This window comes from Arachis duranensis, chromosome 4, assembly GCF_000817695.3.
Source record: "Arachis duranensis cultivar V14167 chromosome 4, aradu.V14167.gnm2.J7QH, whole genome shotgun sequence".
NCBI classification, from domain to species: domain Eukaryota; kingdom Viridiplantae; phylum Streptophyta; class Magnoliopsida; order Fabales; family Fabaceae; genus Arachis; species Arachis duranensis.
Window position 1 is genome coordinate 99,235,524 of NC_029775.3, and position 12,368 is coordinate 99,247,891.

Genomic DNA, 12,368 nt, shown 5'->3' on the forward strand with positions numbered 1-12,368 from the left:
AAATGGATAAGTGCTAAAGGTTACAGGCGTGGCTGATTTTTTTTATATAAAAATTATTGTCGTATTATTTTTTATTATAAAGAAATATATTTTAATTTAGTATAAAGATAATTATAAATTGAAAAATTCGATTTGTATTTTAAAAATTTAAAAATTAAAGTTCATAAATCGAATGATTAGATCTGTGATATAACTTTATAAATTAAAAGGTACTATAAAAAACACCATTAAAATTGACAGTCAAATCGACAGCAAAGTCGTCGATAATATTAAAAATTGACGTCGATAATATTAAAAATCGACGACAAAAGTTATTCCTTTTAAACGAGTAATTTTTTTAAAAATCTAATAAAATCGACGGCTTGCCAAGCCATCGATAAAATTTTAATAAAATTGATAACTAATGTGTCGACAATATTATATAAAATCGACAAAATATCTGTTGATATTTAATTTATTAAAATTGACAAATTAGCCATCAATTTAATTATTAAAGTATCAATAAAGACATGTCTATTTTTGTTTTCTTTTATCTATTTAAATTTAAAAGCGACAAGAATTTCATCGATTTTTTGTCTATTTTAAATTAAAAAAACGACAACATTATTATCGATTTTAATAGCTATATTTTTTATTTATTTTTTATTTGAAAATAGTAGACAATTAATACCAATAAATTTTTAAATATAAAAATAAAATTTATACTAAAGATTAAAAAATGAGGCAAATAAATTTTTAAAGAATATTCTATTATTATGTATCAATATGATGCCTAATAATATTGATTCACAAGAAGAAAATTATACATATAAAAATACTGAAATACATGTAAAATTAAATAACAAAACAACTTCCAAATTTTTTTCCATTATGTGTGGTAATTATGAAACTATACATATAAAAATATTGAAATAAGATGAAGAGAACTACTAGGCACTAGCTTACAAGACCCAAGAACTTGAACCAAACTTCAAAAAGGTTTTGATGAAAAGGAACAAAGTTTTGGGCTTCAAAGTTCAAATACTACATATTATAGTTGCCAATCTATGGGATCTATTCCCCTTTTCTCCAGAAGCTGGTTTGTGCGAGAGAAGTGCCTGCTCAGATGGATTCAGAATACACAAGATAGAAAGTAAGCATGAAAACTGGTTTACGGGGATGATAAATAGATAACTGATTAAGGTGGTTTTTAAAATATTTTTTTAGTATTATATAAGATCTACGTCTCTGTTCATTTAAGTGGAAACCAAAATATGGCTCAATGTGTCAATGGAACAGAATATGAAACAACTGTTTCAGATCACCCGCCATGAAGATGAATAATGAAAACCAGTGGTGAAGTAGGAAAAAAGTGAAAAATGTATTTTAATACAATAATGCCAAGTTGATGAAAGAGATTAAAAGAAGGTTTGTATTTTAGACTGTGATGACTAAATATATTTGCACTCTCCACTTAATCAACCAAGCACGATGCTAACACTTACAACTTCCACTTTAGAACTCTGCAGGTCCTATTATAGAGCAGTAGTGTTGTGTACATTATTTACCAATTCAGAAGTTCTTCTTGCGCTCATTATTTACCATATTAACACAACTAAATTATACTTCAAAACAACCTTACCTGCAGCCAAAGAAGCCTCTATCTACAGACAAACCAGAAGGATGTGCAGCTTGAAGTATATGATGTTTTGTTGCATCAATTAACCTAAGTATGCACTCAATACAAGCTCATCAACAAGTTTTGTAGAAATTATCTTCCAGGCAAGGAAAGAAAATAGTCCAAATTAGTTTATAGAAACTCTTCTGGGAGCAGCTTATAGTTTTATACATTATAGATGTACATTTGCACAAAAAACATGCTTGTCATCTACTTCTGAAAAAGAGACAATAAATACTTGAAGCTTAATCTTTTTTTATCAAGCTGACTACATAAACCCCGGATGTCGACTCTACATTTAGTTTCTAAAGCTTGTAAGCTTTTAGTGTGTTATATAATAGAGGTAGTACCTAGATTTCTCCCAAGCAGAGTTGCCCCACAACAGAAAGACAACACCTTCCCTTTTCTGTGACATTGTTTTGATAACAGCATCAGTAAATTGTTCCCATCCCTTTTTTGCATGAGAGTTTGCTTGATGTTTCCTGACTGAATTCACAAAGTATTTGTTAAAAGTCAACACTTCAGTACAAGCATAAAACACTAAAGATAGGTAGGAACAATATCCCACTAGATTAATCTGCAAATAACACAGCAAAAAATAGTACACATATAACTCAACAAAATAACTGATTGCATGATCACTAAAATAACAGCACACCATCCTAATTTGGTTGCCATCTCCAAATCTAGAATCCTTTGATTTGTAGAGACCTAAAAATGGAAAAGAAAATAGTTGTTATTAACCTTCCATTTCACTTAACTCTAATTAGTCCTTAGAAACATTTCAACTTCCAGAATGATGATACACCCTCTTCAGCTACTCTGCAATAAACCACAACCTCTAAACTTGAATATTGGGAGTTTGGGACTCTATGAGAAAAAAAAGGGGTATTGGACTCTTGATAGAAATGGAATGTGCACTGTTATCTCAATTCTCAAGTTCAAATCACTTGGTTACTGGTAAAACAATTTGCCAACAAAATCCTGTCACAATACAAAGACAGTTGATTGTGCATTGTCAATTTCTCATTCAGCCTACAATAACATTAGTCGCAAGGAATGTACTTTAATTAAATTAATGTGACAAGGATAACACAAAGTAACAATACTAATAAAAATAATTGTTATTAAAATACTAAAATGGAAGTCAGATTTTTTTCCTCCAAAGAAATGCAGCAGAGCATGGTTGCATTTTACTTTGGTTCATTAGAAAAAGAGCAAGCACTAGGCCAGAAAAAACAACACACATACCGACCCTGCATATACTTCACCTTTGCAAAAAAAAAATGTGATTGCAATGAGCAAAAATCAGAAACTGAATATTGAAGCATCTTCAATGAAAACAAGGATCAAACAGTTTATCTCAATAAAATCAATCCAAAGAAGTGGTTATACTTGGGAATGGAAGAGCCCTAAAAGCACAGGAAGCAAGATCTAGCATATACATAATACTAGACTGAAAACACAGTAACAGCATGGTCATCAATGTCAAAACAACATCTATCTTTTGTGATCGATCTTAACTCGCTGGAATGTTAGATAAATGTTTCATGTTTCTTCAATGCAATTAATTATGTATGTCTATGTCTATATTATTCCCAATGTAATTAAATTGATCTTAACATTTAGGATTCATAACAATAAAATTGCACATAGCAAAGTCTAGATTGACATGCAAGAAACAGCAACAAGTTTACTTACCAATTCGAGCAAGACGATTTATCTATCGAGGGATGGAGCTTCTGCACTTTGATTTATCCATCAAACACCTCTCATCATTTTGGTGAGACGATCGCCACTCTCGCCAACGGAGATGTTGAGGACAAGCTTCTGCACTTTGATTTCCCTCATAGGGTTCGCAAGCTTATTCTCTTATGCCTGCATCCATTAAAGTGTTCACACTCATTCCAAGTTGTATAAGAACAAAAACAATTCAATATATAAACAAAATCTGAACGTATATCTAATCTGAAGAAACATATGCATATGAAGAAAGGAAAAACCATGGCGCTTAGGGGAAGGAAGTGAAATGCAGCAGCGCAGAAGCAACAGAAATGTCAATTCACTCTGGTTTCTAGGGTTTATGAACTAACTATTTCTCTATGCAAAATCTTCATTCATAGAACCGAATCAAAGAAGAAAAAGACAGAGAGAGAGTAACTGAACGACAGTGCGACGGCGACGCGAGCGTGACAGTGCGACGGCGACACGAAGACGGTGCGGCGGCAGCAGAGAGGGAAGGTTGGTTTCTCAGGTGAAATGGAGAAAGCAGAAATTGGGTAAAATGTAACCTGTGAATTAGGGGGAAACAAGTGAGGCGGGGAATAAGAGAGGGGGTAATTTGTTGTTTATAAAAATTGACGGGAAAGTAGTCGAGTTTTAGTTAAAAAATGGAAAAATAACTATTTGTACCCATAAATTTTATGAACGCTGGTAAAAATACCCATTAAAAAAGAAAACTAACGTTGTATCCATGAAAGATGAATTTCATACGATAAAAGTACCCAAATCCTAAATTTATGTTGACTTTTTAATAAAATTTCAGAATTACCCCATCTTTTATTTTCAACCCTTCCTCTCTTCTTTTCCAAATCTCAAACACCTCCATTGCCGCTACCTTAACCACCTTCTATTCTCTACTACTCTACGAACCACTGCCACCATCTTTTCACGCTGACGATGACAAAGACGACAACAAGACAACCAGGCAATCCATCCGTTCCCACGCAATGCTAGATGGAAAAGCTCCGGAAGTGAGACTTAACCGAGATCCAGCGCGCAAAGTCCTGTGGTGCAATTCAACTCCTCTTAAGTCCACTTCAATCTCATGGACTCCATGAAAAAAGGTTCTATATTTACAACAATACAAATTACAAATTTATTATATAATTAAAGAAATTGAACTTTCTCACTCTCTCGAATCACCACCATCATGTGCAAGATTTCTGTGTTACTCACATGCGATCCCACCAAAGCGATCTTGCCAAAGTTTCAATTTTTAGCATCCAAAGGTACTTCCCCTTCTGACATTGTATTGAAAGTGATGGAGGAAGGGTGGTGATGGTAATAACAGTAATAGAATTTAAGATTGAAAAAATGATGATGAGAAGTAAAATTAAAAGTTAGAGTGAAGTTGTTGTTTATGGCTGTGACAGTGGAGAAAGAGGAAGATGAGGCTGACAGTTGGTGACAGTGGCAGTGATGATGGTGTTGGTGAAGGAGGTAATAAAATTGATTAAAAGAATAAAGAGAGGGTTGAAATTTGCTGAAAGGGGTATTGAGATTAGGGTTAGGAAGATGGTAATTTGGGGTTTTTAGGCATTGAGATTAGGGTTTTTAGGTAATGGAAGTGTTTGAGATTTGAGAAAGAAAAGACGAGAGGTTGAAGATAATGGTGGGGATAATTCTGGAATTTTATTAAAAAGTCAACACAAATTTAGGATTTGGGTACTTTTGTCGTACGGAATCCATCTTTGATTGATACAACATTAGTTTCCTTCTTTAATGGGTATTTTTGTCAGCGTTCGTAATGTTCATGAGTACAAATGATTGTTTTTCCTAAAAAAATAAATCAACATCTTGACCGTAGATTTAATAGATCTAACATTATTCATTTAATTTTTGCAAAGAATTTCTATCGTTTAAGCTGATTGTCGATATTATAAATATTAAAATAGACGAAGTATTTGTCGATTTTAAAGAAAAAGCATTTTCACCTTATTTACGGTCGACGTTACGACGATAATATTAAAGTCGCATAAAAAAATAGAGGATTTTGTTGTCGATTTTAATATTTTTATTTTTGAATTAATTTTTTATTGTATCGACGAAAGACCGTCGAAAAATATCGACATTAAATCTAGTCCTCGATTTTTGGTGTCGATAATTACAATGTTTCTTGTAGTATATGTAAGTTCATAAATTAGGAGTCAATTTTATATTTTAAAAATTTAAAAAAATTAAAATTCATAAATCAAATAGTTAAATTTGTGATCTTCAAATAAAAAAGTACATTAAATTTTTTATATTATTAAAAAATACTACTATAAATTTAATATCAAAATTAAACAGCGCACAGGTTTAGCAATACTTTAGAGCCAAATCAAGTCCAAGTCCCAAAAACATAAGATTCCTTGTTTTTTGTTTTGTTTTCTCTATTTCTATATCTTGCTCTTATATTGTGTGCAATCAATATAGAATTCTACTAAAATATAGGCACCCGTTTTTCATCATCAACATTGTTTAAAATAAATCATTTACAAAGATATATGTAATATATGTTCTAAAGATAGCATTAATGTTTATTTTTATTTATATGTAGATCGTGACACTCTAAAATAAATTTTAAAATTTTATGTAGTTTGCTATATCCCACAATGAATTTAGGATGGAGAGTATTAATGTATAGCACCCGACAATGAATTAGAGATGTGTTATAATGTGCTTTTCGTTTATGCACTTTTTTTTTATATATATATTGCGCTGCTGTTATCATTTTTTTTATTTTTTTTTAATAATTTTTTCTTATTTTTTTTTTTTGGTTTTTATCATTGTCATTGTCATTACCATCATCATTTTTTTCTTTTTTTTTATTTGAATTTATTCTTCTCTTTCTTTTTTCTTTTCTTCCAACATTATCATTATCGTTATCGTTGTTATTATCGTTTTCTTTTTATATGTAAATTACAATCTTTCTTTTTTTTTTAATTTTTGCACATGTAAGATTTCAATCCAATAAGTATGTATTCAAATCTAATTGAAACGCAATAATCTTAAAAAAAGTAAGAGCAATAAAAAAAAAGAAGAATAAGAAGTAAAAAATGTAGGATTAAAAAAGAAATTTCTGTATTTTTGTAACAATATTTTGGTATCAAAATTAAAAAATTTCAGTATTTTTTTTTGAAAAAAAATCAATATAATAAATATGAACCTACATTTATTTAACTAAATAAGATTTTAATATAATATAAACATGTTCATTCAAGTAATTTCGGTGTTATCTTATGATTTTTTAGTATGCAATTTACTTTTTATATTCATTCAATTAAATAAGATTGTAATACATGTTCATTCAAGTCTAACATAAGAAGCCATACTCCTAAAAAAGAAAGAATAAGGGTTAAGTACTGTTTTTGTCCCTAAGGTCTGGGGGCGAAAATCAAATTCGTCACCGACCTTTTTTTGTTATTAAAATCATCATCAACGTTACAAAACGTTATAAAATCGTCTTTTACTACTTCAATTTTATTATTTTGACCAAATTATCCTTTATAATTAATAAAAATAATATTAAAAAAATAAAACATCCCCCTCCCCGCTTCCCCCCACTCGAACCCAAATCCTGCATCTCTTCAGTTTCTTCCCTCTCATCCCTCTCATCCCCTTCTTCTTACCCTTCCCTCTCATATTTCAATTCACCATCGGCGAAGTCTCTGGCATGCCAAACACATAATTTCTCGTTCCCAGAGTGCTCTTGTACACTCATCAAAGGTAGAATCAAATGATTGGCGTAGATCTTGAGCGTCTTAGATTGCCTCATGAGAAGGCGAACCTTTCCAGTTTCCTTGTGCTTCAGGAACTTCACTGTTCCAACACCTCGCTCCTTCCATTGATTCCCCTCTTTATCGAATTGATATAGCTTGGATTTAAGATCGAGAATAGCATCTTTATTTTCTTCGCCATTGGAGATGGCGATCTCTTCGAGTCTCACAATCGGAGCTACCTGAGCTCCGGTGTCCTCGTCCTCGCCGGTGGGAGCCTCCTCCTCTTCGTGGTGCTTGGCTTCGGTGTTCGACATGCTGAGATTTAAGAACATAAACATCATTTTTAATTCTTTTTAATTTCTGTAGTTGCTGATTTTGGATTGTTGAACTGTTGTCAAATTTAATTTTTTTAGTGATTTATTTTGCTGAATTTGTTATTGTTGAATTTCCTGGATTTGTTGTTGTTGTTGGTGAAGAAGAGAAAAAGAATTGTTGTTGCTAGATTTAGTTGTTACTGTTGTTGAAGGAGAGAAGAAGAATTGAAATTTTTTGGGTGGGAGAAGGGGAGGAAGGGAAAGTTTGCAAAGAGCAGAAGGAAGGGGATATCAAGATCCAAGGCGAGTGAGAAAATCCAGCTTCTTGAATCTTGATCCAAGGCCATACCTGCCTAGTAACATTAAACCCTTGAGAATCAAGAAGCGTTTGTGTAGTAATAAACTAATAATAGACACATTCAACTTGGTGGGGGTTGATATGGTGGTTGGTGAGTAGAAGGAGGAGGTAATAGTTGAGGAATTGGATGCGGTGTTGGAGTGTGAAGGAAGGGGTGGAAGAAGTGAGAGGCGTTAAGGGGTCAAGAATGGAGTTGCTGGTGGCGGAATAGAGGAGAGAGAGTGCGAAGGGAGGGCGGAGGAGGGTGGCAGTGTTGAAGTTGAAGAAGAAAAGGAAGAAGATGTGTTTTTTGTTTTTGTTTTTGTTTTTATTTTTATTTTTTTATTAATAGATAAGGGTAATTTGGTCAAAAATAAAATTGAGATAAAAAATGATGATTTTATAACGTTGAAGATGATTTTAATAACAAAAAAAGGTCGGAGACGAATTTGATTTTCGCCCCAAACTTTAGGAACGAAAACAGTACTTAACCCAAAGAATAACAATTCAAAACAACTCATCCTCCTCCTCCTTCTCTTATTTTTCATTATCTTGATCATCATGATTATCTAACAAGATTAGAACATCAAATTAGAATATTCCTTCTCATTATCTTTAGTTAGTAAGTAGAGGAAGAAAAGAAACTCTCATTGAATCATAAGAAGACATTTATGTGTTTGTGATAAAATTTTGGTGTCAACATTAAGAAGTTTCTGTAATTTTGTAGTAATATTTTAGTGTTAAAAATTAAGAAATTTTAGTGTTTTTTTTCTGACAAGAATTTAATCCAATAAATGTGAACCTACATCCATTCAACTAAATAAGATTGCAATACATTATAAACATATTCATTCAAGTAATTTCGATGCTATCTTATGATCTTTTACTATGAAATTTATTTTTTACATTCATTCAACTAAAAAATATTATAATTCATGTCTATTCAAGTCTAATATGAGAAGCAATACTCAAAAAAAAAAGAATAATAATTCAAAACAACAACATTATTCTTCCTCCAGTATCATCATCATCATCATAAGAAGTAAAAAAATAGCATCATCATCATCATCATCATCATTATCATCATCATCATAAGAAGCAAAAACCAAAATACAGCATTAAAGAAACTGTATTTTCGTAATTAAATTTCGGTGTCAAAATTAAGAAGTTTCGGTGTTATTGTAAAAAAAAATTAGTATTATTTTCTAATAAATTCTGTATAATTCAAAATTTCTCAACATCTTCTTCGTTAACATCATCGTTATAAGACTTGGAATTTTTAAATTTAATAATAAATTTATTTGTGATTTATTATATTTAATTAAGATGATATTTTAAGAGATTTTATATATAAATTAAATAATTTTTTATTATAACTTTATTTTATGATTATAAAGGAAGTTGATTTTTTTTTATTTTCTTTGATTATTGAATTAGAGTATTATTTTTGAAAATAAATTTTAGGTTGATAATAAAATTGTATTTTTATAGATATTATTATTGATTTAAATTTTATTTTTAATTATTACTCTACCTAAACCCTAACTCCCAAATCAAAATCCTACACACAGAAGAGAGGAGGGGGAGATACTGCCACCACGCCTAGCCGCCGAAGCACTGCCGTCGAACCCGTCACCTGCGTCGCCACCATGAACCGCGAATAGAGGAGAAGGAGAGAGACGAGTTCGCGATGAAGAAGAGGAAGCAGCGTCGTCACTCCGTCGTCGTTCCTCGCCACTGTCGAGCCACCGTTCGTGCTTCCATTTTGCGCCGCCATGACTCCCGTTGTCGCCAGATCTGTCACCGCTGAACACGGAAGAGAGAGCCAGACGTGAGGAGCAGAACGCGATGGAGCAGAGGAGGTCTCTTGCTACCATCGCCACGCTCCTCTGCTACTGCGAGAAACTGCCGCCGTCGCTGTTGTCGATTTGGACTGAGGCAAAGGAAGCGCCGGGGAGAGAGAGAAGGTGACGGTGGGGAGGGATTTTGTTGTTGTGGTTTCTGTTGTTGTGGTTGAAGGTTGTCGCTCAGCTGTATGCTATTGTTGGAGTTGCTCCGCCGCAATTCTGGTCACCGGGTATGGCACGGTTGTCGCCGGAATCAACTAATGAACTACTGTTGCTCAATTCTTGGTTCTTTCTCGGGTCGAAGTTACTGCAACTGTATGTGGTGTTAGATGGCTACCGCTGTTGCGGGCCAGAAAAAGGGCTCTTTGACGCGTTGTATAGCTTTCGAGTTTCGACGAGATGAGATAGGGGCATTTTCTTAAATTCATTTTATTTTCAAGAGTTGTTATAAGTCGATAATAGTATGAAAAATATATTTTTTATAATTAAGTGAGTCTTATGAATTGAATTGAACTGTTTTGATGGATGTGATTATTTATTTGATTGATTTATTGAATTATTGACGAAGCTGGTTATTCTGATTTGCTGTTCTGAATTGTTAAATTGGTCATTGTTGAATTGATTTTCCTTGAATTACTGGAAGAGGTATAATGTTGGAATATCGTTTAATTTTGAAAATGTTTGACTTTAGAAAAGATTGAAAACTGGAATTTTGTGTGATTTTGGAAAGGATTTGATATTTGAAGCTAGTTGGGAACGTGTTGGAAAATGTGTTTTGTTGGGATCTGTAAGGGTAGCATAGTCTGAATTTTAGAGGAGATGCTACCCAAATTTTTATAAAAACTGGAGACTTCGTTTAAAATGGTTATTTAGAAAGATTTAGATTTTTAAGGATTTTAAAATTTGATTTTTGGAGTTATTAAGAAAAGGGTTACGTTGTGGAGTTTGATTTATTTAGAAAAGAATGGATTATGTTTTAAATCTGAATTATTGAAGAAAGTAATAAGATGTATGATGAGAATGAATGTGAAAATAAAATTGAATTTGATTGAGATACCTAGGCAGTAGCAAGGATTGTGGTTCGTCTCGCTTGCTCCAGGTCAATGAATGTGACGCCTGGGTAGTAGCAGTAGTAGTGGATTATTCTACTTGCTTCAGGTTGAGTCTTTAAACACCCACCTGGATAGTAGTAGCAGTAGTAGTTTATTCCACTTCCTATGGGTTAAGCGGGTAGTAACAAGGGGGTTGTGGCTCAGGTCCACATGCTCCGCAATGGGTGTTTCTGTCCATGGTTAGCTACCAAGACCTGTCGGGTTGGCTATATAACTGTCAGATGAGACTCATCAGTCATAGGACAGGTATGCATCATATGCATTTATATGTTTTGTTTGGGTTTGAATTTGTTTTGGTTTTTCTAATTGTTTATCTGTTATTAACTGGTAATTGTAATACTTGCTGTAACTGCTCATTAAATGTGTTTATCTTGTATTATTTGTGTTTGTGTTTGGTTCTTTTTGTGATTGAGTAATGGTAAATGAATTGATACTTTTGATGATAGTTTAGTGATGAGCGGATATTTTATACGCTTTTTGGGGGTAATTTCATGTAGATTTTAGTATGTTTTAATTAGTTTTTAGTAGAATATTATTAGTTTTTAGGCAAAAATCATATTTCTGGACTTTACTATGAGTTTGTGTGCTTTTCTGTGATTTCAGGTATTTTCTGGCTGAAATCGAGGGAGCTGAGCAAAAATCTGAGTTAGGCTGAAAAAGGACTGCTGATGCTGTTGGATCCTGACCTCCCTGCACTCGAAAGTGGAGCTACAGGAGTCCAATTGGCGCGCTCTCAACGGCGTTGGAAAGTAGACATCCAGGGCTTTCTAGCAATATATAATAGTCCATACTTTGCGCGAAGATAGACGACGTAACTTGGCGTTGAACGCCAAGTTCATGCTGCTGTCTGGAGTTAAACGCCAGAAAAACGTCATAATCCGGAGTTGAACGCCCAAAACACGTCATAACTTGGAGTTTAACTCCAAGAAAGGCCTCTACTCGTGGATAGCTTTAGTCTCAGCCCCAGCACACACCAAGTGGGCCCCAGAAGTGGATTTCTGCACCAATTATCTTAGTTTACTCATTTTCTGTAAACCTAGGTTACTAGTTTACTATTTAAACAACTTTTAGAGACTTATCTTGTACCTCATGACATTTTCAGATCTGAATTACATACTTTTGGACGGCATGAGTCTCTAAACTCCATTGTTGGAGGTGAGGAGCTCTGCAGCGTCTCGATGATTTAATACAATTCCTTTGTTTTCCATTCAAACATGCTTGTTCTTATCTAAGATGTTTATTCGCGCTTAATTATGAAGAAGGTGATGATCCGTGACACTCATCACCTTCCTCAATCCATGAACATGTGCCTGACAACCACCTCCATTCTACATCAGATTGAATGAGTATCTCTTAGATTCCTCAATCAGAGTCTTCGTGGTATAAGCCGGATTGATGGCGGCATTCATGAGAATCCGGAAAGTCTAAACCTTGTCTGTGGTATTCCGAGTAGGATTCAGGGATTGAATGACTGTGACATGCTTCAAACTCCTGAAGGCTGGGCGTTAGTGACAGACACAAAAGAATCAATGGATTCTATTCCAACCTGATTGAGAACCGACAGATGATTAGCCGTGCTGTGACAGAGCATAGGAACGTTTTCACTGAGAGGATGGGA

At 33.4% G+C, this 12,368-nt stretch overlaps 1 protein-coding gene and 1 long non-coding RNA gene across 7 annotated transcripts; both read right to left on the reverse strand.

Moving 5' to 3' along the window:
- Nucleotides 1-800: 800 nt before the first annotated feature.
- On the reverse strand, nucleotides 801-3,964 carry LOC107485191 (uncharacterized). 6 transcript variants are annotated; one of them, XR_008008254.1, is made up of 5 exons: nucleotides 3,819-3,964; nucleotides 3,359-3,535; nucleotides 2,008-2,143; nucleotides 1,622-1,705; nucleotides 801-1,097 (listed from the first exon to the last, which is right to left on the reverse strand). It is a non-coding gene; the product is annotated as an uncharacterized LOC107485191 (long non-coding RNA). The 6 variants fall into 6 exon arrangements; XR_008008255.1 differs by having other exon boundaries at nucleotides 801-1,421; nucleotides 1,479-1,705; XR_008008251.1 differs by having other exon boundaries at nucleotides 801-1,705.
- A 3,051-nt stretch (nucleotides 3,965-7,015) lies between these two features.
- Nucleotides 7,016-7,467, reverse strand: LOC107485179 (ran-binding protein 1 homolog a-like). Its single transcript, XM_016105697.3, has one exon. The coding sequence runs from the start codon at nucleotides 7,452-7,454 to the stop codon at nucleotides 7,047-7,049; it is 408 nt and encodes a 135-aa protein (XP_015961183.2). The 5' UTR covers nucleotides 7,455-7,467; the 3' UTR covers nucleotides 7,016-7,046.
- Nucleotides 7,468-12,368: the final 4,901 nt, after the last annotated feature.